Source organism: Branchiostoma lanceolatum, chromosome 1 (assembly GCF_035083965.1).
Source record: "Branchiostoma lanceolatum isolate klBraLanc5 chromosome 1, klBraLanc5.hap2, whole genome shotgun sequence".
Classification (NCBI taxonomy): domain Eukaryota; kingdom Metazoa; phylum Chordata; class Leptocardii; order Amphioxiformes; family Branchiostomatidae; genus Branchiostoma; species Branchiostoma lanceolatum.
Window position 1 is genome coordinate 5,517,576 of NC_089722.1, and position 24,379 is coordinate 5,541,954.

The 24,379-nt window shown below is 42.5% G+C and overlaps 2 protein-coding genes across 7 annotated transcripts in view; one reads left to right on the forward strand and one right to left on the reverse strand.

The window, feature by feature from the left end:
* Positions 1–6,102: 6,102 nt before the first annotated feature.
* Positions 6,103–11,408, forward strand: LOC136430826 (collagen alpha-1(XXVI) chain-like). Its single transcript, XM_066421815.1, has 4 exons — positions 6,103–6,417; positions 6,697–7,000; positions 8,249–8,528; positions 9,936–11,408. Exons 2-4 carry the CDS (start codon positions 6,701–6,703, stop codon positions 10,232–10,234), a joined length of 879 nt encoding a protein of 292 aa, XP_066277912.1. The 5' UTR covers positions 6,103–6,417; positions 6,697–6,700; the 3' UTR covers positions 10,235–11,408.
* Positions 11,409–12,196: 788 nt separating this feature from the next.
* LOC136430799 (protein F37C4.5-like) overlaps positions 12,197–24,379 on the reverse strand; it is a 62,118-nt gene continuing 49,935 nt past the window's right edge. For 4 of the 6 annotated variants that reach the window (XM_066421795.1, XM_066421766.1, XM_066421758.1 and 1 more), the window contains 7 exons: positions 24,041–24,073; positions 22,283–22,484; positions 21,813–22,055; positions 19,462–19,608; positions 16,223–16,309; positions 15,825–15,947; positions 12,197–15,545 (listed from right to left, as the gene is read on the reverse strand). In XM_066421795.1, the coding sequence (XP_066277892.1) occupies positions 15,468–15,545; positions 15,825–15,947; positions 16,223–16,309; positions 19,462–19,608; positions 21,813–22,055; positions 22,283–22,484; positions 24,041–24,073 (913 nt within the window). In that variant the 3' untranslated portion in view covers positions 12,197–15,467. The remainder of the gene's footprint in view (positions 15,546–15,824; positions 15,948–16,222; positions 16,310–19,461; positions 19,609–21,812; positions 22,056–22,282; positions 22,485–24,040; positions 24,074–24,379) is intronic. The other 2 variants (XM_066421777.1, XM_066421786.1) reach the window with 1 other exon arrangement.

Consider the following 24,379-nt stretch of genomic DNA (forward strand, 5'->3'; position numbering starts at 1 on the left):
AGGGTCTCAGCTGAATTAAACCGCGGGTTGATGCAAAGACTAGTTCGTCCGCCCGCTAAATATAGGCCACTTCCGTATAAGCCCAGCGCCGCCCTCAGGAATGTGCGTACTTCTCGGAAATTTTACGTCAGGTCCTTTTACGTCTCAGCGGGAAGATTTGATAAATGATCTTTCAAAGCGTTATTAACGTTCTCGCCTAGTTCGTGCGAATTCGTCTGTTTTTATAACCCGGTTTTATGGAAAATGTTCTGATTTTTGTCACCGACGTTAGCTTGTCCTTAGTGTTCTATCCAGTCCTCCCTGCTTCCACTAACATTTATATGTAAGACTGTCGGCATTCTGTTCCAAATATACAGCCGCATAGCCGCCCTACAGAGCCATATATGACGCTTGGCTGGCGAGCGGAGGCCCGGACGGGCTGACAATGTAACGCGATACCCGGGCACACCAGATAGATCTGGACAGAAATGTCGTCAGCAAATTGCATACGTCCACTGAGATGACTACTCTTCCATATATCACAAATTTGACGTACTTTTGCAATAGAAAATCGTAATCACAACAAGCCCGTTTTAAAAAATTTAAAGCTTACATCGTACCGATGCATGATTGTGAAAAGCCAGTCACTGAACCTCATATTTTACATTTCGGTGTGCTTAAGGTGGGATATGGGTGTGTCTGTGAGCACCAATGCGCTAACACATAGCAGCAAATAGTGGGAAAGGTCTGTGTACATATCGTCTGGGATGGCCCCGTAGGTTCGACTGCTGTGTCTAGAAATTAGGACCGCACAGATGTACGGTTTACATAGGGTGGGGGTAGGGACTGATCATAAGGTTACATGCAAGAGGGAGATGCAAAGATATATGTACATGTAATTCTTTAGAAGACATACGGATATGTAAGTAGTTGTGCCTGTAATACATTATTGCCTCATATTTACGTCCCGGGATTTGTTCAAATCTGTTTGTTAGTTCGCTTCTGTGTTTGTTTTCAATTACAGTAGCGAGTGGAGCTCTAGCATTGGTGCTGATGTATAGATAGATGTTAGAAATACAGTGCTGTTCGACAAGACCACTGGCGGAGTAAGGCAGACAAAAAAATCAGTAGACCTGTACAAACACGCCAATTGAATGGATACCATGACAGGAGAAAGATATGCACAACAACGATTCTTCATCCTGTGCTGAAATGCCCTTTACAAGTTAAAATACATTTAGATGACGTCATCCCAAGCCCGGGGGTGTTTATAACCGCCGTTCTGACGTCTAGTAGCAGACAACACTCAGACGGCCGCGTCACTTTTGGAACAGCTTGTGGACAATTGCCAGGTACAAAAATACCCCAGATGATCACAGTCGGTAGGAACACCAATCGATTAATGCTGACTAAAAGAAATTAGTTCACAGTAGAAGGCGGTTTTTGGTGCCTCCCCTCTCCAGTGACCGGAGTTGAGTCCCGGTGTGTGGACGGTTCGCTCCGTCGCAGCCTCCGTCTGGTACAGGCTGTCCGTGAGGTACACACTACGGGGGAAACCTCTGACTCCGTTTCACGTACTGAGATGAGTGGCCAAGTCAATGCAAGGTCAGGGCACATCTACAGACACACAGTACATGTAACATTAGTACACTGGTTTCTCCCGTGACTGAAGTTGAGGCATCCCCATGTGTGGACGGTCCATGCCGTCGCAGCCTCTCTCTGGTACAGACTGCCCGTGTGGCGCACAGTATGATGAACTCCTTACTCCGCTTCACGTACTGAGATGAATGCCTAGTCAACGCCGCCCTACCAGATCACTATACATTTACAGACCTTCATCTGACAGAACAAAATGTAACGTTGGTACATGTATGGCGGGTTTCTCCATCGGCAGGAGTTGAGGTGCATGTCCCGGGTCTCCGCTACAACAGGGCCACACTGTATACAGACAGAACAGCTCTGACTCCGTATTATAGTGTAGTCTGTACAGCAGAAGGTGGTTCTTGTCCCACCTCTCTCTCCGAGACTGTAGTTGAGGCATCCTCGTACGTGTGTGGACGGCTCGTCCCGTCGCAACCTCTCTCTAGAACAGGCTGTCCGTGTGGTGCACACTGTACGGGGGGAACCGCTGACTCCGTGTAGCGGTTATAGACCCAAACTAACACTGTTAGTCCATCAACTCAGCGCTTACATGGTCATTTGTCCCACATTTATATTTCCCACATTTACCCAATTATGTCGTTAGTTTGCATGATTTTAGCGTCACTTTGGGGCAATGCAACTGCGCCAATGAACTAGATTACAGAGAACTCAGGTTGCAGTACTTGAGTCAACCGTAGAGTGCCTCTTTTGAACTTTCCATGACGATGACGTCACTGCCCTGCCATGTACAGCAAAATTGTTGCATGAGATCTTATAAACCAAGACGAGGCATAACAGACGTGACGAACAATTATCTTAGATGTTGCTTCTTGTTCAGTTCCTTCAAGACTTTTGCATTTTATGCTTGCATACTAAGGCTTACTGCCCATCCTTATACACATTTTTGGCAATGAAAGAAACATATTCAATTTATCTTACGTAATCAAACATAAACTCCAAGCAGAGGTTCGGCTGGTTTTCGACGTCTTTTATGCGTTTTTGTCGGGCTTTCTATTTTGTCCCGTTTTTTTTTATGACGAGAACGGTAATCAGAAAAAATGATATAAGGAAATTGTAGCTTCAAATAAAACAGAGGCTAGGAAATAACGATGTTCAACATTTTTTTCTGATTTCTCTTAATTAAACAAATTCGTAATATATATTGTTTCACATCCAAGAGTTATAATTTCAGTATTTCAGAACAAGCATAAAACAGGAAAAAGAGATGGTTTTTAAACAATGTCAATTTGTTTCAGACTCAATCATATCACACACGATTAATCAACATTTCCCTGTCTTCTTCATCCTCAATAATCTTTCAACTTCAATAAATGCCGTTGGACAAGTACCTGTGAATGTAAGAATAGAAATGTATTGCTTCTATTTCTTTGACCAATGATTTTTATTTCAATTTGAATATAATTCATGAATGTAGAAAAAAATAATTCCAATGGCAATACACTAATCTATAGAATGACACTATTCTACTACTGAGACCGTTGCGCGCTCGCAATGACCCGCAATGACCCCCAAGTTCTCACAACGCCTTCGTGTGAGAGTTAATTAACGACAAGATAACCATCACCACAGTCCGGACAAAGAATACAATGTGCTACGGGTGTCGACTACCCTTTAAAATGTTGTCCAAACAGCCTGGTTATTGAATTTTGGTCAGGCTCATTGTCAAGGGGAAATATACTGTCAGCGGAATGCAGCATCTGTCGGATATTGATGTGAAAAGAATAATTGCCTTTTTTGTTGCCACGGTCTGTTGTTGTGTTTCTTTATCTCTGTGTATCTGAAAGGAGGAACTGGAACACTATGATAGCGAATGTTTCGGCTCCGTACGTACCATATGGTTATATAGTCAGGTTTACGTCTGCTGATTGACGTGCTAACAGACACGAGGACGTGCCCATAAGGTGTTGTCTGATCTGATAAAGAACATCGACACCCTCGCCCTGTGCCAGACTATTGTTGACGTTACCTCTCCATGACAGATCAGTGAACTGGAGGGACGTGTTCTCACAGCCAGGTGGGTTCGGGGAAGGTGGAGTCATCTATGAGTAGTGGTGCATACCTAAACCCAGGACCTGTTCCGGACCTGTTCCTAACCTTTAGATTCAAGTCCAAAAAATCCTTAACATCTGGAAACAAATCCGGACTTGAAAAAAAAAATCTCTCACTTTCACAATCCTTTTTGATTTAAACCATCTTAAGGCTTCCTTAGATCGTGAAATTTGCACTGGAAAAATATGAAAACATTGCTGTTTTGTGTTTATAACTGAACTTCTGCATTAATTTCTGACTGGGAGGGAGGGGGGAGGGAGGGAGGGAGGGGGGAGGGAGGGGGGAGGTAGGGAGGGAGTAGGTGCGGGTCTGTGCCTTTAGGTCTTGGTGCTCTTTTCTTTGTAATCAGGTATTTGGTTTAAGCATACATCATACATTAAAATTAGTGTAACACTGAAGATTTCCAAATAAGACGATGGCAAACAAAGTGGAATATCATGATAAGCAGACTATAACAAAAAGTGCCTTACCTATATTCCATCTTACTTTTGTTTCAGTGTAAATCATGAACACTTTTAACTTTTCCCCATGTTCTTTCTCCTCCACATGTTAGATGTTATAAGAAAACAATCATTTGACTTATGAATGCCGTTCAAGCGAGATGTAGCCATGTAGATGTATTGCTTCTCTTTATACGAAGAAGATTTTTAGTTGAATTGGAGTTTGATCCATCAATGTAAGTGAATGATTTAAAAGATAACATTGCCAAATTCAAAATACACATCTTAACAAAAAAATTTCCCTCGATACTAGTGAGGGAAACCTCCTTGATGCTACTGTTGAAGCCGCTGGCGCTCCGGTCCATGGGCGCTCACTTTGACCGTTGAATAACTCTTGAGTGCTGACACCTCCTTCGTGTGATACTTGACATAACTGACGACAAGATAACTATCACAACATTTCGGACAAAGACTAGAAGTCGCGAAGGGTGTCGAGTATCCTTTAAACTGCTGTCTAAACAGCCTTGTTATTGCATTCTGGCAGAGTTGTATGTCTGTTGATTAACATCCTAAACAGGAGGACGTGCCAGTCAGATCTGATACGCCAGTTCAACCAACGCCCTTAGCCTTGTTCTGTGCCAAGCTATTGTCGGCGCCACCTCTCCATCCCCGCGGCGGGTATGACGTCACAGCTCGGAGTCCAGCTGAACGTGATCTTGAGAGCATGAATGGAGAAAGACCATTAAGGCTCCGGGTCGTTCTCAAACGCAAGCATATTTGTTATGTTACGCAAAAGGGTGGCTGTACCGGCTGTACAGATACAGAAGCTGGTGTGTTACGCCGAAGGGCGGTTATACCGGCTATACAGATACAAATACAGAAGCTGGTGTGTTACGCCTAAGGGCGGTTATGATACAGATACAGATACAGAAGCTGGTGTGTTACGCCGAAGGGCGGTTATAATACAGATACAGATACAGAAGCTGGTGTGTTACACTGAAGGGCAGTTATACCGACTATACAGATACAGAAGCCGGTGTGGTATGCTGAAGGACGGTTATGTATACAAACAAACTAACAAACAAACAAACAAACAGATACAGTAGCTAGTGTGTTACGCCTAGCCTCTACCAGGCTCCGCGCATAGCTGGGGAAAATAGTAGAAATCGGCCAAATAGAGTGAATAGTATGCCAAGGGTAGTCCGCTATACAGGGAAGCTCAATTGGCGATACCCTTTCTTGAGGCCGACTCCTCACAGGCTCCGTTGGTCGCCTATTGAACTTTCCTGATAGCGGACTACCCTTGGCATACTATTCACTCTATTTGGCCGATTTCTACTATTTTCCCAGCGATCCGCGGAGCCTGGTAGAGGTTATGTTACGCCGAAGGGTAGTTATACTGACTATAGTACCGTGTTTCGTGTTTCCGATCATAAAATCGTCTTTCTGCGATATTCACACGCGACTGTCGATGACCACATTGTCAGGTTCAACTCGGCCGCAGCCGATATCCCTATTCAGGTTTGGAGTGCGTGAGGCTGTTAACATTACATCAAAGAAATCATGCACCACTAAGACAGACCTAAACAAGACCCACGCATCTACTTGGAGATTGTAATCATGTTAAGGGAGGGAGGCACCGCAGCAGACCGAGACTTTGCACCTGCCGCGACATTACCAATCTCCAACAGATAACATCACTTTTCTTCGGAGCCGGGATGTTTAGTGTACACACACTTCCTTCAAGTTCGATGATCCCTGAACTCTGGCTGAATGCAATAACCAGGCTGTTTCGACAGCAGTTTAAAAGATACTCGACACCCTTAGTGACTTGTCCAGAATGTGGTGATAATTATCTTGTCTTGATAATTATCTTATCTAGTATCACACGTCACTTTCCCACGAAGCCGGGATGTTTGGTGTGCGCAAATCTCCCTCCAGTTCGCCGATCCGTCTTGGGAGGTGCCTCCAACAAAAGCTCAGATATGTCGCCACAAAGTTCACATTAGCATCTATCTACATTTTTGTATTTTAGCGCAATGGTAGTTTGCTGTACGCCCACATCTGCCAAGTTCGCCGATCCGTCAGGCACGACTACCAGTAACTCCGGAGACACGGCCCACTGCGCCTCCCTATAAATCCACACACGGTGCGGGGCGACAGCCAGAGTTGGACGGGACCTGTGTACAGGACAGGCGGACCCCAGACGTACCCCGCTCCGCGGACTTACAGGCAGCGATACGGTCGGACCCCAAGCTGCTACATACAAGTGTCGAACAGAGCTAAGGTAGGAACTAGTCTTACGGGGTTTCCAACTTCTGAAGCTCCTAAGATGGGTTAGCAGTTCTCCTTGAACGACAAACACGTGTGAGATTTTAGGTTATTTTTCTGCTCTTCTGCAACCACGTTCTCGCAATATTGTTCTGTCTGCCGCACCCAGGTAAATATAGCTAACTTTGTAGTTTTCTTTCTTTCTATGTTACCGTCAGAACCATTCGTATTGAGACGTTGTTCTTCTTGTCTTGCCGCACTGACATCTTCTTAATTTTCCCCCGTCTGTCTCCAGGAAGATGAAGCTGGTCCTGCCGCTCGTCCTTCTGTGCCTGGCGGGCGCCGCCTGCACCGGGACAGCCCAGGACTTGGAGTCGGAGCTGCTGCAGGAGATCCGAGAGATGGTAGAAGACAACACCATGGAACCCCTGCCTCCTTACACGGAAGAAGGAGATACACCAGACGAAGACGACACCGGTACCGTGTATCCAGATTCGGAAGAAGAAGAATATCCCTACACGGAACTAGGTGACATGGGTGAAGAGGCGATTGAACCCGAGTCTGACTTCATGGAAGGAGAAGTCCCACTAGCGGAGCTGGTAGGTGGAGTACTTCTGTTTTCTTTGTGCTGATTGTTTAACCAAAGGTAAAGTTATTATATTACGTCAGTTCGAGAACTTGTGACATGATATGGTCGCGATGTTTAAGTGGTAGATAGCTCTTAGGACAGAAAGTCAGTCAATTGCAAGGTCCAATTTTGTTTGACATCTAGAAAGAGAAAAGGGATCGTCATGGTTTTGGGTTTGTAGATAGCTCAGATGATGAGTGACATAATGAAATGCTAGATGTCTTTCCTGAAACCACATTGACTCTCTGGTGGTAGTCCTTGGTCAAGATGCACTATTATCAAATAAAGGATGATCCTAGCAAGTATCTTACCTGCTGCGGAGAGGAGAGATATGCCTCTATGGTTGTCACAGACCTGTCGGTCACCTTTGTGCTTGTACAACAAAAGTACTACGACTTTACATGCAAACAACAAACAATGGGGTTCGAAATGATTAACCTACGTACGAGTGTATGAATACTTCAACATGTCGAGTTTAACCAATCACTTACACTACTAGTTCTAAGATCCGAACATTCTTTGATATATTTACCTATTTGTGCACAGTAAGGGTTGTCTCCTTCTAGAATGTATTTGAATTTATCTATAGAATGGAATGTATCAAATTCTGATTGAGCAAGCGGAAAGAAGGTTGAACAGCTTTGAGCGTTTATCATGTTATCGTGGACAATCTAGGATAAAGTGTCGTTCATTTTCAATTTCATTTGGACAGAATGGACAAAAACTCTGGTCACGGGGAATTTTATGGTATCTTCCGATTTCCACATTCAATCTATGACTAAATCTGCTTGTCTTGGTGATTGCTCCACGAACTTCAAAAGTATGTATATCCGATAGGTATTTTTCTTGTCCTTGCCTTTTCTTTGACACAGAATGAATTGAAAGTTTTGAATAGAAGTATGCCATTCTTGTATGTACATGTATATCTTACTGGGGAGGGGGCGATGTAGTACAGTGTTCTATCCATTGGTTCAGCATATCGTCCTTTGCCGGATTATTATCAATCAAATCTTACCGAAAATACAACGGATAAAGGTTAATTAGCGTTAACGCGTTACATCTAAGACTTGAAATACTTCAGAATATGACCTAGGATTGAAGTAGCCACATTGCTGCATGCGTTCAGTGTTCGAAGGCCTTTTATAGTTTCTATAGTGCGTTTCAATAATTACTCTTCATCTATGGCACATATTCAATCTGTTACTTTTCTCCAACTCAGCTCGCCGAGACCGAAACCCCAGGAATGGATGAAAGAGAAGGTCCACAAGGCCCGTCCGGTCCTCAAGGTCTGTCCAGTCTCCAAGGCTCACGCGGTCTGCAAATGAAGCGTTTATGGCACAAAGGCCCACCCGGTCCACCCGGCCACCGAGGCCCTCCCGGCCCGCCCGGCCGTCCCGGTCAAGGTCCGCCCGGTCCGCCAGGCCCTCCCGGTCAAGGTCCGCCCGGCCCTCCCGGTCCGTCTGGTCCTGCCGGTCCGCAAGGTCCTTCTGGTCCTCCAGGTGAGTCCGAGTATCTCATGGTTCTGATGCTGCAGGTGTACATGCTGGGTCTTACAGTAGTGACAGCGTTAGAAACCATGGTTCCTACAAACTATGAGATAGTCCTATACAAGGCCATCTAATGCTAGGGCCACATTTCCAATCCGGGGCCCGGCCGGGCAGTCTTGGGGAACGAAAAGTACGATATAAAAGACAACAAAGCACATAAAACCTACCACAAATTATTCAATAACATAGCTCGTGCATATTTATTGAAATACACTTCAGGTTTTCTTTTCCACAAACAGTCCGGTCGGGCCCCGGTTGGGAAATGTGACACTAGCTTTACCTTTTTACGTCCTACAAACAATTTGAGGCAGTTCCTTTCATCCATGGGCGATAGGAACCCATGGAACCGCCCTACTTCAACAAGAAAAGAGTTGCATAATTCACGTATGGTGACAAACCCCAACTTCAGTGACATACGTCACAGCTACAGTTCCACGACCTCATGCCGTCGCCAAATTAACTTCCCCACTTCATAAAGCACATCAGGTCATCATCACCTCTCCCTTCTAGCTGTTTTTTTTTTTGTACTGCAGGGTCCGATTTTGTTTGAGACTTTGAAAGAAAATAACTCAAGAAGGGTCGTCATGGTTTTTGTTTAGTAGATAGCTTAGATGATGAGTGACATAATTCAATGCTGGTCATGCTAGCTAGTCGGGACGTGATTTGTAGAATTTATGAGTAAATCTTATAAATCCTTCCACACTGGGACTCTCAAACCTGTGACATATGTAACTGAGAAAAAGAGGACTATCGGCTTTTCAATTATGGCAACAATCTATGTGAAAATACTACAATTCCATAGTGGTAAATGACGGAGACTTCACACTTTTTGGCATTAGGAAGTCAGGTAATGATGGACATCGTTAGACCTAAATCGTACAAAGCAGGGTCTCATTTGGACAATGTATTAGGAAATGCTCGAGAAGCTGCCATACATTTTGTATTTTGAACACCTTATTAAAGGGACGTATTGTAGAATCTGGTGGGCAAAAACTAAAAATATTCAGAATTTGAAAAATCTACATTCAGATTCACATTTGTAACTTATTTGTTATTTATTTCCAACATATTCCCGTCATTTTGTCACATTTCCATCATTGATAAACGACTAAAAACGAAAAACGCGCAAAATCTGGCTTATTTGCATATAATGTAGCGGACCCCGTTTTTCAATATGCAAATAAGCCAGCGTAGAACGCTAAGAAAAATCCGAATCGAATATTGCTGTGCAGTGTAATAAGGTATATTCTATTAATGATGTAGAAAGATAACCAAAAACAGTGAATTTTTATGTTCATGTTACAATACGTCCCTTTAAGATAGTTTTGTCGCTTATAGTCTATTCTCTTCCACACGCAGGAGGAACCGGTGGGTACACCAGCCTGGGGTGCTGGAAGGACAAGCCTGACTTCGCCATGCAAAAACTCGAGAAGAAAGATCCACGCCTAGATGGCAACTTCTGGGTCCGTAAAAATGCCATTGAAAAGTGTCACCAAGTGGCACGTTCTCGCGGTTTAACTCTGTTTGCTGTACAAAAGAACGGACAGTGTTTCGGGGCTCCTGGTGGCAACAACTACAAGAAGTACGGACCTTCCACAGCCTGTAGGCCGAACGGCGAAGGCGGGCCTTGGGCAAATGAGGTCTACCAAATAGATTAGACTCCGGAATGCGCGCTTGATGCCAACTTCGACAGAAGGTCCTGTTTTCGGTTTTACCAATGGGGAGGGGGGGAGGGTTAGGTGTTCTGGGATCACAAAATCAGAACCTGAGAATAATGAACCAGTGAGGTTACGCTTTGTTGGGACCCACAGCTAACTGGGTATCATATACTGTGTTCAGATATAGTTGATATGGAGAAAACTGTTCATCAATGTTAATTTTTTGACACATCTGACCCTGAATAACTAGTGACTGGTTAGAAAAACGGTAGGTGGCCTAATTTGATGCCGGGCACTTCTAGTGCGTGAGCGAGCTAGTGAGTAGAGATTGAGGAGTTATGGATAGTAGAATTCGGCTCACTCTTCTGCCCAATAATTCATCCTACTGTGGGTAAGAGTGAGTAAGAATGAGCGAGCTTAGCCTCGCGGAAGGCGTATGTTTATTGTAATTTGGCAAAACTAGGAGAAATAACTGGCCAGGAGAGTGATCTTGCAGTAAGGGTAACATTTCCGTGGCATTTCCGATACTCCCATGGCCAAACTCCCTGTCGAGTTATAATCTTAAGTACGCTGTTGAAATTCGGGAAAATGTCATCATATTTAACGTCAAAATTCCTCAAACTGCGGAATTCACCACACAAGGTGAAAGGACTCAATCCCTTTGAACCCATATACAAAACTTTCAAATATAACATCCTTAACATGGCCTGCTTTTTATGTTACATTTAAAAATACTGTTGATACTCGGAAATGTTTAACATCACTACATGTACATGACCACTTGTCACCTGGTCATATCGTGTATGTCAGAAATTATGTCACGAATTATCTCTTAACCAAGAGCTGTGCTCATAGGGACATATGGACAGGTTAGCCTCGCTAAGCAAGCACTGCACAGGCTAACCGATGTATGTACAGGCCAATTAATATATGTATACTGGAGACCACCATATCAACGGCTACTAACTGACGACATACTGTCCTGCAGCAATTTTTCTTATTCTACTTTCATCGATAAACAATGGGCGATAAGCAACGTGTTAAGAAATATCACACCGCTAGCGGCTGTAATTGTTACTCAACAAACTGTTGTCATCTTTTGTATCTAACATCAGAAATCTCAACATTTTGTCATCAACATTTATAAAGACATAGAATAAAACTTGCGACCAGACGTTTTCTGATCTTGTCCTTATTTCATCTTCAGTGTGACTGAGTAATGTTGTGTGCATGGGTATGGAAAGGCTTGTTATTAGTAATGAGTAAACATTACAAGGGGATGAAAGATGAGCTACATAGCCCCCAACCCCAGTCTTTTGAGACGCAATAAAACGGATCCATCTCAGTGAGATATGCACAAAGAAGTGCCCCAGTACCTGGCACTACAACGGTGGTATTAAAGCAGGCTGTTGTCCCCTACTAAAGCAAAGTTGTTATTACAACAACAAAAGTGCTGTTTGGTGGCAAATGTTCAGTTCTTGGCACTAAATGTGTTTTTCAAAAACACTTTAGACAATAGGTTAGTCAAGTGATTTGGTGGGCGTCATCGCTCCACCGTCAAGCAAGGAAATGAAAGTCGTGTAAAAACCGCCTTTCCCAAGGGAACAACATCAGGGCATGTCAGGGGATCGAACGTAACGCTCGTAAACAATTATCCCATGGCAACAACAAAATCGTACACAAACTTGAACTTCTGCTGCAATAACAAGGTCACGCATCATGGGGCCCAAAATCACATTCGTCTTCTTTAGACCTCCCCACACCACATAGTCCATCCAGAGGTTCTCAAGTTATATTGACTACAAATATCTGGAACCACACAAACATACAATGTACAGACACCCCAAAAAAACCATTACAACTCCATTTCTCATGGGAGGTGGTAAAATCAGGGTTTGAATGGGAAACATTAACTTCGTGACAAAACAAAAACGCAACACAGCTGACTGCTACCCTGCAAGCTTCAGTAAGGATCACAGTGACTTTATTTCGCTACAATATCTGGACAGAAATTCTACCGCACTTGCACAAGAAAACTGCAATTCAAAATAACACTTTCTCACAAAAATGCAATTGTCTGGATAACATGTATTTTAGATGATGTGCTATTTCTTACAATAACCACATGGGCAAAACTCCATGATGATACAGTCTTAGTATATTACTAATTTAAGTATCCTTATAATTCTTGGCATGATTAGTTTGGTTTTTTACATATCCGCATGAATTAGTAGATAACTAAACAGCTCCACTTGCAAAATACATTAACAGACATTTCCACAAAGTTTAATAGCCTTAGGGTGCAGGTAAAAGTTTTCTAAGAAAACTGAAGCAGCTCCGAATGATATTTCCACATAACTTAAGCACTAGGAATGCACGCAACACCCAAACTATTGGAGACACTCCTCACACATTTGGTCTCGGCAGTTCCACATTTGGGGAATTTTCCACAAACATCAACAATGAAGGCAAACCAACATTTCTAACAACACAAATTCAAACAAGCCACAATCTCTTACACAAATCCTCACATATTAACAGACAAATTTACTATCTCCCGAAACATCAAAGTTCAACCAATTGTCTTCAAAATTATCAATATTCATTATTCCACAGTAATTAATAAATATCCATGAACATTATATCTCATAACTTCAGAAGACTTGTTATCTTCACATTTCAATTAGAAATGTGGAAACTTGAATGTACACAGCACAGCACATAATCCAAAATGACAACAAAGAAAAAAGATTTGGTCGCAATATACACACACAGGACAAAATAAAAATCTGCTTCAAAAGAAACCAGTATGGCAAAAATAACGTTTTCTACCCCTAGGGATTTAACAAAGCATGATATCACACACTATACTATCAATCGAACATTGCAGTACATAAGCATTAGATACTCATAGTTAGCTTTAAGTTTCTATATTTTGGATGCATCTGGGCACAGCAGTAGCTTATTTGCTCACATGGTTTAAAAGGATCAGTATCATGTGTGAATGGACAAGAGAAACAAATATTCAAAACTTGCTGCAAATTCTGTACATGCAGTACCACAGTTAGATGCTAGGTGGTGCTGTGTACATTTGAGGTTTACAAAGCAATTACAGTGAAACAATTGTGGTAAATTGAAAATTAAATTCCGTGCAGCCCATGCAGAATAAAAGCTTTTCTAGAACCTTTCTTGGAATTTCAAGAAAAAAATAAACTCGACAATGTATTTCAACAAAATTTCTTTACTTTTGAATGCAGTTATTGGAGTCGTATTCAAATTGTTTGCTCTTTCTTTTCAAATTCAAACTAACTTCACTCCTCATGATTTGTATACAGAAAAGCCAGACCAGAGCTAATACACTATAATAGAAGCACACAAATTTCCAGACTAATTCGACTTGAGGTACTGTTCATGGAATGATACTACTCTACAATGTTTCATTTTTTTGGATTTTGATTTTTTTCCCAGTTTTCTAAGCCTCTGTGTTTCCAAAGGTGAAGATATAGGTCCATAAAATAGAAACTTTGATGCACAAATCGGGCGTCTATCAAAATAACGTTTTGTTCAGGTGGGAAAAACCTCTGGAGTCAGTTGTACACACGTAACACCACAGATACACACGTCTACTCACGGTTCTATCACAGTCTTCAGCCTACTGCATGCAGGGGTTTATACAGCTGCCACACTACCGGACTCAGGCTGGGTTCACACACACGTTTCCAAGTACACTCAGAGTACACCCAGCTGAAGTCCGACTCAAGAGCGGTCTGTTTACACACAGGGCCGCAAAGTGACGCGGAATGCCCACTTACTGCGCTGGCGGTGTGACGACTGCAGTATTTTCTTGCTAAATGAATGCCTAAATTTCTGTTTACACAGTCCTAAGTTGACTCCGCTGTTTCAGCCTTCGGCTGAGTGTACTCTGAGTCGACTTGGAAAACCTGTGTGTAAACCCAACCATATTCTTACTAGAACTACCTACACACTACAAGATTACTTTTCTCATTTTCTTAATATATATAGATATGGCATGGACAAGGAGTTTATAGCTACATACAGGCAACTTATCAATACATAATAAGAATGTTGTTATTTTGAGAAGTTGGTGAGATTAAAACATGAAGTTTTCATGGGGAAGTGACAGCTCAATTCCATTCTAAATATCCTATCCTCTATCACTCTTAAGGCCACAACAATTTAATTTGCTGGTTCTCAGAGTTGAAAAAAAATCCTAGATGGGAAGATCAACATGAAAACAGAGGGAAAAGTCTGCAGCTTGGTTCACAGTTTCAGGGAGTAACGAGGTCAAATGCTAGTTTTCTTCTAAGCATTCTTTTTTCATGATGTCCTTTTGGTAAAATATTACCTAAAAAATTCTGAGAACCAATGACTTACATTGGTGTGGCCTAGACTGCAACACAAATCACACTTTTAATTGGAAACATCTCCCAGCTCCTCCACACATCACTAGTCAGCATCAAACACACCATCTCCATCATCTAATCACATTTCCCCAAATCTCACTACATTTTCATTCAAGCAGGATGGAAATTACTCAAGCATGGCACATGATTCTTCTCAAAATGCTGTGTGAGAAAACTAAACCGTTAAAAGGATAACTTTCAACATTATTTACTCACAACCAGTACATGATCACCTGCTGACGCTTCAGTGACCTCCGTCTGGACAATACACACTGGTTCTACTTCTCACTGCAGCTAGGTGTCGCTGCTGCAGAGTGAAGAATGCAGTCCGAAACGTGACTGACTTTATATCGCCCCTCTTTGTAGTTCATGACAGGAGTTGATTTTCTAAGCCATAATTTATCAACCTCCTTAATCGGGAATTGAGAGACAGTCATTGAAACATCGGCTGCTGATTATGTCCTGGTCGTGTGTAAAGAATTTTGCTATCCAATGATTTACCAACTTGATAAAACTATTCAAGGATTAATGTTTTGTACATAGCTACCATGTGGTTACCATAGCTACCATGTGGTTACCATAGTTACCCTGTGGTTACCATAGCTACCATCTGGTTACCATAGCTACTGTGTGGTTACCATAGCTACCATATGGTAACCAAAGCAACCGTGTTGTTACCACTCCTTTTATCATTCCTTCTCTCACTCCTACAGTTTTGAACACCACCACTTGTGCGCTCGCGGAAGTCTCTTCTCCAAGTCAATTTTGTCGTTCTTGCGCCGCCTGCCACCGCCATGTTGTGGCGGGTTCTACGCCAAGACGATTTTCTCGTTCTTGATTTCCACCTCCTCTCCCGGGGGATGCTCAATGCTGTACTTCAGAGTTACCTGGAAACGGAACAGCAACATTTCAGTACAGCAACATTTCAGTACAGCAACATCTCAGTCCAGAAAACATCTCACTGATGTCAGTACAGCAACATCTCAGTACAGCAGCATTTCAGTACAGCAGCAATACAATTCCCAGTCTGGGAGGGACTTCCCATTATAATACATGTGTTCCTTTCTTTGTTTGAACATTCAGATAAAATAAACCATCTTAAGGCATAATGTAGCTGACCTCGTGCATCTACAGAGCTATAAACCCAGTAAAAGCTGACCCCTGACCTCGTGCGTCTTGCCGCCCTCAATGTTGAGCGTCCACTCCACGTTGTTGTGCACGTTCAGCCGGATCGGCTTGTTCTTGTCGTTCTTCTCAGGGTGCTTGATGGATGGCTCCTGAAGGTTCACCTGGGAGACAAAACACACAACATGATAAACAAACAATAATAAACACAGAAACATGCTTTAAGAAACAACTAACGGCTTTTTCTTAGAGACAAGTTGGATACATGCTCTTTATGCACACTTCAGTGATCTCCATGGATTGTTTTACTGAATAAACGAGTCCTGGTTGTCATTCCGGCCCTCCAGATACCTCCAGAGAGTAGAATCTGTATAACACACAGTGAGACTGGTCATCTGTAAATTAACTATCAGCTACAGCCTGACAAACTAAGACGTACCTTAATCTTCTCCTCCGTGCTGAGGGGCAGCTGGTCGCTGACTGTGATCTTGATGGGATCTGGCCGCAGATTCTTGATCTCGATGACCTGGGAGGGAACGGGACAAGAAACTGTTTTTTTCTCACAACAAAAACACATTAATTTTTTTAAGTCTACCAGATCCAGACTCAGCTCTCTGTCCCTTAACCTTTGGTGCGTTTGCAGTCAACATAGTGATATATAATAGTCGTTCAAAAACATCTGGAGGTTGAACATGGGTGGGGAGCACGTAGGCAAGTTGTTGTTCACTCTGTAGCGCCTAGTGGCACATAGGGCAGGAAGTTTCCTTGCTGTATCAGTTAAGCAGGGTATTTTTTCACATGGAGAGGCTGCTAGCCCGTCCCCTTTTATCTGCTCAAGGCACAGCCTCAAACAAAGGACCCCTCCCCTTTAATGTCCCTTCAGAAAGACGGGTGCAGCTCCCCAGGTATGTCCTACCCAGGATTGAACCGTGGTCTCCCAGTTGGTGTTACCAACTAAGTGGAATCAGGAGCTCAACTGTGAATCTGCGACCAGTTGAGCTATAGGGACATTCCTACAGTTAGACCAGGAAAGGTCACCTCTTTGTTCACCTGTCATAGTTAAGTACACTTGAACACCTGTCCTAAGTAAGTAAACTTGAACCTGTAGATCAAAGACCACCCCAGGGCAGGGGTTGAGTGTGGGCAGCACGCAGGCCAGGACAGGCTGGGAGTTCTTGTGTTTGTTCCCTCGGTGGAAGGTGTCGATCGTCTGACGCTGCTCCAGCATGACGGAGTAGTTCATCTTGGGCGGGAGGTGCGGCGCCATGCGGTATATCCAGTCACTGTCCCCCATGGTGGCAGGGAAGCTACGGATCTCACAGGTAGATGGAAACAGGAGCTGTATCGCGAGCCAGTTCAGCTGGCTGAAGAGCTAATCTTTCTCTAGCCGTGGCAAGAACTGACGCTAGCTAGTACAGTATCTACGGTATGTGCGCAGTCCATATACCCGAGTGCTACAGTATGCACAGGTTCCATACACCAGGTCGCATGTATGACGAACAGTCTGGGTAGAAAGAATCCATATCCAAGCTGGCCAAAGGGTCATCCCTTGAGGTTAGAGGCTCCTGTTGGGTTTCACTCAGTGCGACTCATAACCAACCGAAGGTAGCTTAAATACGGCTTTGCACTAATCTTGCTTTAATTTGCTTTAAGTCAACCCACAAATTGAAAGAAGTCTACAAAGCAAGTTGACATGCCATCATTTTTGCTACAAAGCTGATGGTTCTCATGAGAGCAGTGTATTCAGAACCCCCATCAGAGCCTTTTTAGATGAGGTTTTTCTGATACGACCCTGTAGATTGCGTCCCCTATGTAAGGACTGCAGGAGGAAGTAATTTGTTAGAAAGCATTTCGGTGTTCAGGCAAACAGGTTCCACTCAAGCACCTTCTGTCCGACTGTTTTAAATCAATTCCATACATACTTAAAGTAAAACACTCGCATCAAACTATTTTTTTCTAAAAGTTCCTATTGTAATAACTTTCAACAAACAGGTGCATCTAGAAACTGTATAATGGTAACACTGGGATGAGTTTGTTGTCTGACTGTGTGGGTTTTTTTTTGTTTTTCAAGCTGAAAACGTCTATAATCATACTATTTTTTTTAATTCTTTATGTTATGCAAGCCTCTATCTTCACTCCACACTTTTTACAAAATTTTATTTCAATTTTTTTTTCTGGTCGTTCCATATTTTTTTTTCGGTCGCTCTATATTTTTTTTCTTCCTGTCGCTCCATGTTTTTTCTGAGAACCAACAAATTTAATTGGTGTGGCGGCCTAAGATGAGAAAATAATGTTTCCATTGAACCCATTGTTTATAGTATATTAAAGAATAACAATTCCTCAAAAATCCAAACTTCTTAAAGGCAACCAAAGCAATATTAGGCCCCCAAAATGGAAAGAAATAGAATGCTGAAATCTTTATGGTAGTGACATTTACTAACATTGTTTAGCACATTTGCGAAATAACTTCATACTTTGAGCATTCTAAAACCGCAGAAAATATGTGCCATACGATGATCCCCTTAGTTTTGCGAGCCCACAACTTTCAGTGAGTTCTCACATCACAACAACGTCGTATATTAGCATCATGGACGTTGCTATACATTGTGATAGTGTTGTTTGAACTAATCATATATAGAAGTGAATAAATAAGTTGACTTTCAAAATCCAATTTTCGGGCCCTAATATTGCTTGGGTTGCCTTTAAATCTTACCAGTTTTTTTGGCTCACACAAACTGACTCAGTCCCATCCCAGAAAATGTAATCAATATCCTGTGACTCCAGTCATACCCTGAGTGTGTTGAGCCGTGGTGCCATCCGAGGCCTGATGCATGGTGAGCTTGACATGTTAGCAGGACTGAGCCCATTATTATATGACTCAGCTGACTGGGAATATATAACAAATGGACTGGGTGGAAGGTTAGGACTTCAATTATATTTGTTGCTGGAGGGCAAGGCTGTGGTGTTATTCATGCATGAACAGACAGGGGGCAGCGCAGCCCCAAGCAGACATGACTTCTGGGTCAGGGGAAGGTTAGGGATGGAAGGGTGATGCTTAAGGTGTTATTCATGCATGAACAGACAGGGGGCAGCGTGAAGCATCACCCATGGGGGACAGTGGGGTCATTTGAGTGCAGTTGCATGTTTACTGTGGGGCACAGATGGGGGTTACACAGTGATTTCTTAGTGGCTGCTCTTTAGACCAGTAGACTCGAATGTTGTTCTGTCCTTGGTGCTGAACATGAACAAAAACATGTATTTGTGTGTTCTAAATTAACCACCGTGAAATGCACTGGGCGAGTAATAAAGTCTCCTGGCTCCCGGGAATCGAACCCGGGCCCGCCAGCGCACAAACCCAACGCACTTACCACTAGGCTACATGGGTCCGGACCAGTTAGACTGGTCAGTAAGTGGTACTTGAACCACACTGTTATAACTGCTATACACCCATTCTCACCTGTCCGTAGATCATCTGTGTAGTTTTGGAGATGACCCCAGTTTGTTCAACATTCTATGGGGCACAGATGGGGGTTACGACTGTGATATCTTGGCTAACCTTTAAACCAGTAGACTCGAATGTTGTTCTGTCCTTGGTGCTGAACACACCTTTCCAGAAGTGAACAAAAACAAGTATTTGTTTGTTCTTAAGTAAAATGATTGCTATATCCCCATTCTCACCTGTCTATAAGTCATCTGCGTGGTTTTGGAGATGACGCCGCTCTGCTCGCGGTACTTGTGCAGCGGCTTGTAGACGACCTTCACCGCAGGGTCAGCGCCCAGCGAACACGTGAACTCCTCCGAGGGCGCTACTGTCCGCAGGTCAGACTGCAAGGAGACGGAAAGGAAGTTAAGACATCTCAAGGAAAAGGAGTTAAGACATTCTCAAGGATAAGATGGGGTTAAGACAGTCTCAAGGTGACTGGATAAGGAACTTAGACATTTTTAAGACAGGACAAGGTACTAAATCAAAGGCATTCTCAAGGAAAAGGATCTAACTTAAAAAAGGAATTCTCAATGGACAGAACAAGGAACTTGTATGGACCCAGTCTTATATAAAGTGCAGAGTCAGGGTTTTAGGAAGCTGTTAGCAGTGGTGGGACTCAGATTTGGGGTGATCTGAGCAGCATTTAAAAGAAAAATATATCACAGCCAAATTTTTGTCCATTTCTTTGAAAAATGTAGTAAAAATCATATTTGACTGAGAAAATGGCCAACAAGACAGCGAACTATCATCAGATGCTATCACATAGTGGGACAGATGGCTTCTAAGATGCTCAAATGAAACATGACTTTGCCAAGATCAACCTGACAAGACCTGCGCATGTCTGTAGCCGCCACGCATCAGACCCTGATTCTTGCTATTTTTGATTGATTGTGCCCAGATGGTTGTTTGTGACACTACTGTCACAGATAGCATGTACGTAAATAGAGCTGTAACTGGTGTGTAGGCTAAACTGACTCCTCACTACCAGCTCTCTGTTGTCATCCTGACCTCTTATTACTTTGAAATATCTGAGATCAGAGGAAATGTATTTGTCATATTTATCATGTAATTTAAATGCTAAATCTGCGCACTGAGCCCAACAAGCTTTCGACCAGTTCTATGGCCCTTCTCAAGTTGAAATATATTTGTGTGTCCGAATGTCACAGATAACAAGTCAGTGCAGTTCCAGGGCTCTAACAAACTCCAAAGCTACCCACAGAGACACAGCTGTGTGTGAGAGGAGATGTTCTGCCTGATTGTTTCTGGCATTTTCCCTTCATTAATCAAGCTTTGTGGTAGGAAGGCGTGGGCGGCACGAAGATAAAATCCCATTCCTCCAAGGGCAAATTACACATCAGTATTATCTAAAAAACTGAGATAACTGAAGTGGGTCTTTGGGAAATGTCAACTTCAAAGACGCTTGTTTTTGTACAATCAAGGGGCTGTTAGTGAACTGCGATATTCTGTCAGATAAAAGGTACATGTTTGTAGTTCCTTGTCTTATTCCATCGTTTATCAGGCTTTATGTAAGGCTTGCGTGGGTGTAGGTGGGAGATATGATCTCAGATCATTCAGGGAAATTGTGTGCGTCATTGCAGCTTAGGAGGTAAAAAATCTGACGTACCGGTACCTATAACTCATAGAAGGTGATTCCTTCTAACAGTTTATGAGGGAAAGTAAAAAAACAAGACTTAGTGGTTCTCTATTACAAGCTCATTTTTTCTTCAAATCAGATGAAATTTGGCACAAAGGTAAAGGCTTATATCTTCTTGAGACTGAAATATCTCAATTTACTGTTTAGATTTTATATCAGGAAGATTGTGTCTTTATCTTTGAGCCAAATTTCAAATCATTTGGAGAAAAATCGGGCTTTTCATAAAACCACTTGCATTTACCTTTTGACTTCTCCTCGTATGTTACTGAGTCTTTAACAAATAAAAGAACATTCACTGTGCACATGTACGTGGTACTGAAATACATGTTGCAAAATATCATTTTGCAGAATCTTGGTATAAAATGTTTATAAATGGCTATGGTTAGACAACATGATAGATAAATGTAAAAGGATATAGAAAGAAAGAAAGAAAGAAAGAAAGAGAGAAACTCTTCACCTTGAACTGCACAGAGCAGGACACAGGAGTATGAAAGAAGACAATAAGATGGTATGAGGGAACGAATGAAAAAATCATGTAATGTCAGAAATCATATATTGCAAATCTAAAGTAAGATGAGGTACATGGTCGGTACAATTTGTATACATGAAACAACAGTCAGTGAAATGTAAAAATTGAGAAAGTAAACAAACACAACAGCAAGATGGCAGAAAGATCTGGTTCTCAGATTTGGAAAAACCAATGCTAGATTGGAAGATCAACATGAAAACAAAGTATGAGTGGAAAGACTGTACCTTGTACACACAGTTTCAGTAAGAGAACATAGGTGCAAGTTTTCCTCGCAGCCCCATTTTCATGATGTTCCCTTGCTAAGCTTGTATAAAAACCTTGAGAACCAACTGGAAGGAATTATACTGTCGAGACCCACGTACCTTAGCGATGAAGTTGTTGTCCAGATAAACGTTGACAGGCCCGGCCAGCAGGGCGTATTCTGAGTCGTTCTTGACGGTGGCCCGGAGGAAGGCGTGCGGCGAGCGTTTGGGCGCGGTCTCATGCTCGAAGGTTGGGTTGAAGTCGATCATGGCGATCTGCACCTTGTGCGGCTGGTTGTCGGAGGGGATGTTGGCCTTCCTGGGGATGTCGTACGTCGTGCTGAGTAATCCATCCTTCCCTTGCTGGTTATGAAAGCAAGGAAACTGTTAGTATACACAAACAGTAACCGAAGGATGACATAAATGACTGGTTATCGGAGAGGAGTAACCCATCCTTCCCCTGCTGGGGAGATACAAGGACATGGTTCTATTACTGTACTAACAGAAATCGCAGGATGACATATAATCTATTTGTTTATTTGTTTCTTTACCTGTTCAGTGGAGACTCTTTTGTTTGTTTGTTTGTTTACCTGTTCGCTTGAGTCTGTGCCGGTAGTAAACAGCTCAGAATCCTCCACCATGTCGATGGTTCCCTCGTCGTCGATGATGAGCGATGAGCGGTCGGGGGAGTAGATCTGAGGCTTGTCCTTCCGCCGGAAGCTGCCCAGACCCCTCCTCGCTGCTTTCTTCATCTTCAGGGGGCTGTCTGTGATGCTCTGGGGGATACCAACACTGGGAGGGGGGGATAAAGGCAACATTTGGTACAGTCCAACTGGAAAGACATGCAATTGTTTAACATCTATAACAGATGCTAAAGTCAAAAATGTTTATATCTAGTATTGGTGTTCTGATAGAGGGCTGTTGCTATGCTTCTGGGATCCCAACATGAACAAACATTCCTGGGGCCGCACGAATACAATTTGTTGTTTTGGGGTCTAAAAAAAGATAATCGCAAACTGGAAGAAGAAAATGACAACAGATTCTGCATGTTAATTACACACCATTTCCAGGACTAGATATTACATTTCAAGTAAATATCTCTAATTAACTACAGAAACATGAATATAGACATAATCATACTGATAGAAAGTGAGAAAATCATCCTTTAAGGTTTTATGAAGTTTGCAGAAAAGAGAAAACTGGGAAAAGACCTTCAAAGGCCGTCCAAATTTGAATTGTAGAAAAAACCTATCATTACAAAAAATTATAATATCTTCCCTTTCAACCCACAAACTTTGTACAAACCTGGATGACTCATGCGTGCAACCAACCATGCTGGCAAAAAGCACCATATGCTACATTTATAGATAAATCTAAACTGGACTGGTTGCTATAAAAGCCACTTATGATATATTCCTTCAGGAAAAATAGTAACAAGACAGTGCAGGTCTGGCTGGTGCAGTGCAGTGCAGTGAGAGAAAGCTTGGTGCAAAAAGATTTAGAAAAGTGCAAAAAGGTGCATAACAGGGAGGCGATAGAGAGGAATGGCAGTGTGAACCCATCCACACACTGACCAATCAAACCACGTGAAACGCATTGAAACTCAGATTTGTATCAGCCATGACCCGACAAATCGCTTTCTAACTTGCGTTAACGACTTCATCTGACCAAGCAAACTCGCCAATGAGAGGGTGGAAGGTTTCAGCTTCCAAAAGACGTTTTCAAATTGACAATTTTGGCACTTTGGAAGTGATTGAATCCGCCCGCAATTTAAGGTTTGAAAAAAATAGTTTCTATCACTTTTCTCTAAACGTTAAATCGTGGGCAGATTCAATCACTTCCAAAGTGGCAAAATTTTATATTTATAAATAGAAGTAAGAAGTAAGAGGTGATGAAAAGCGTGTCATCACGCGGGTCTATCTGGCATGGAATTATTGCTGTTGTTACATCGGCGTTGTCGGTGGGAGTGTTTTTTGCTTTATATCATAAATAGAAGTAAGAAGTAAGAGGTGATGGAGAGCATGTCATCACCTGGTTCTATCTGGAATGGAATTATTAAGGTTGTAACATCAGTGTTGTCGGTTTTGTATTTTATATTTACAAATACAAATAAGAAGTAAGAGGTGATGGAGAGCATGTCATCACCTGGGTGTATCTGGCATGGAATTATTGAGGTTATAACATCGGTGTTGTCGGCAGGAGTGTTTTGTGTTTTATATTCATAAATCATGGAAATAAGAAGTAAGAGGTGCCTGGGTCTATCTGGCATGGAATTATTGAGGTTGTTTTGAGTTTTATATTTACAAATATAGATAAGAAGTAAGAGGCGATGGAGAAGACGTCATCACCTGGGACTATCTGGCATCCAGCGTCGGGTCCATCTGAGGCCACACCCACACAGGCGAGATGGAGGAGAGAGAAGTGCATTGCTCATTCTCATTACCAGCAGGAAAGCACACAACAACACAGAGAAAGGTGCATTTCTCATCCACATTACAGAAATCAAGCATGTTACAAGCAGTTAGAAAAGCAATGGCAGAAGCAGTGCTTATTGGACAGGTGTCTCCTCCCCCATGGATTACTGCTTCAAATTTTACAATAAATCTTTAGAGTAAAGATTGTGCACATCTTTTTAAAAAATGTGCTGGGAAAATGGAGTGACATAATTCTGAAAATTGCACTTCTTC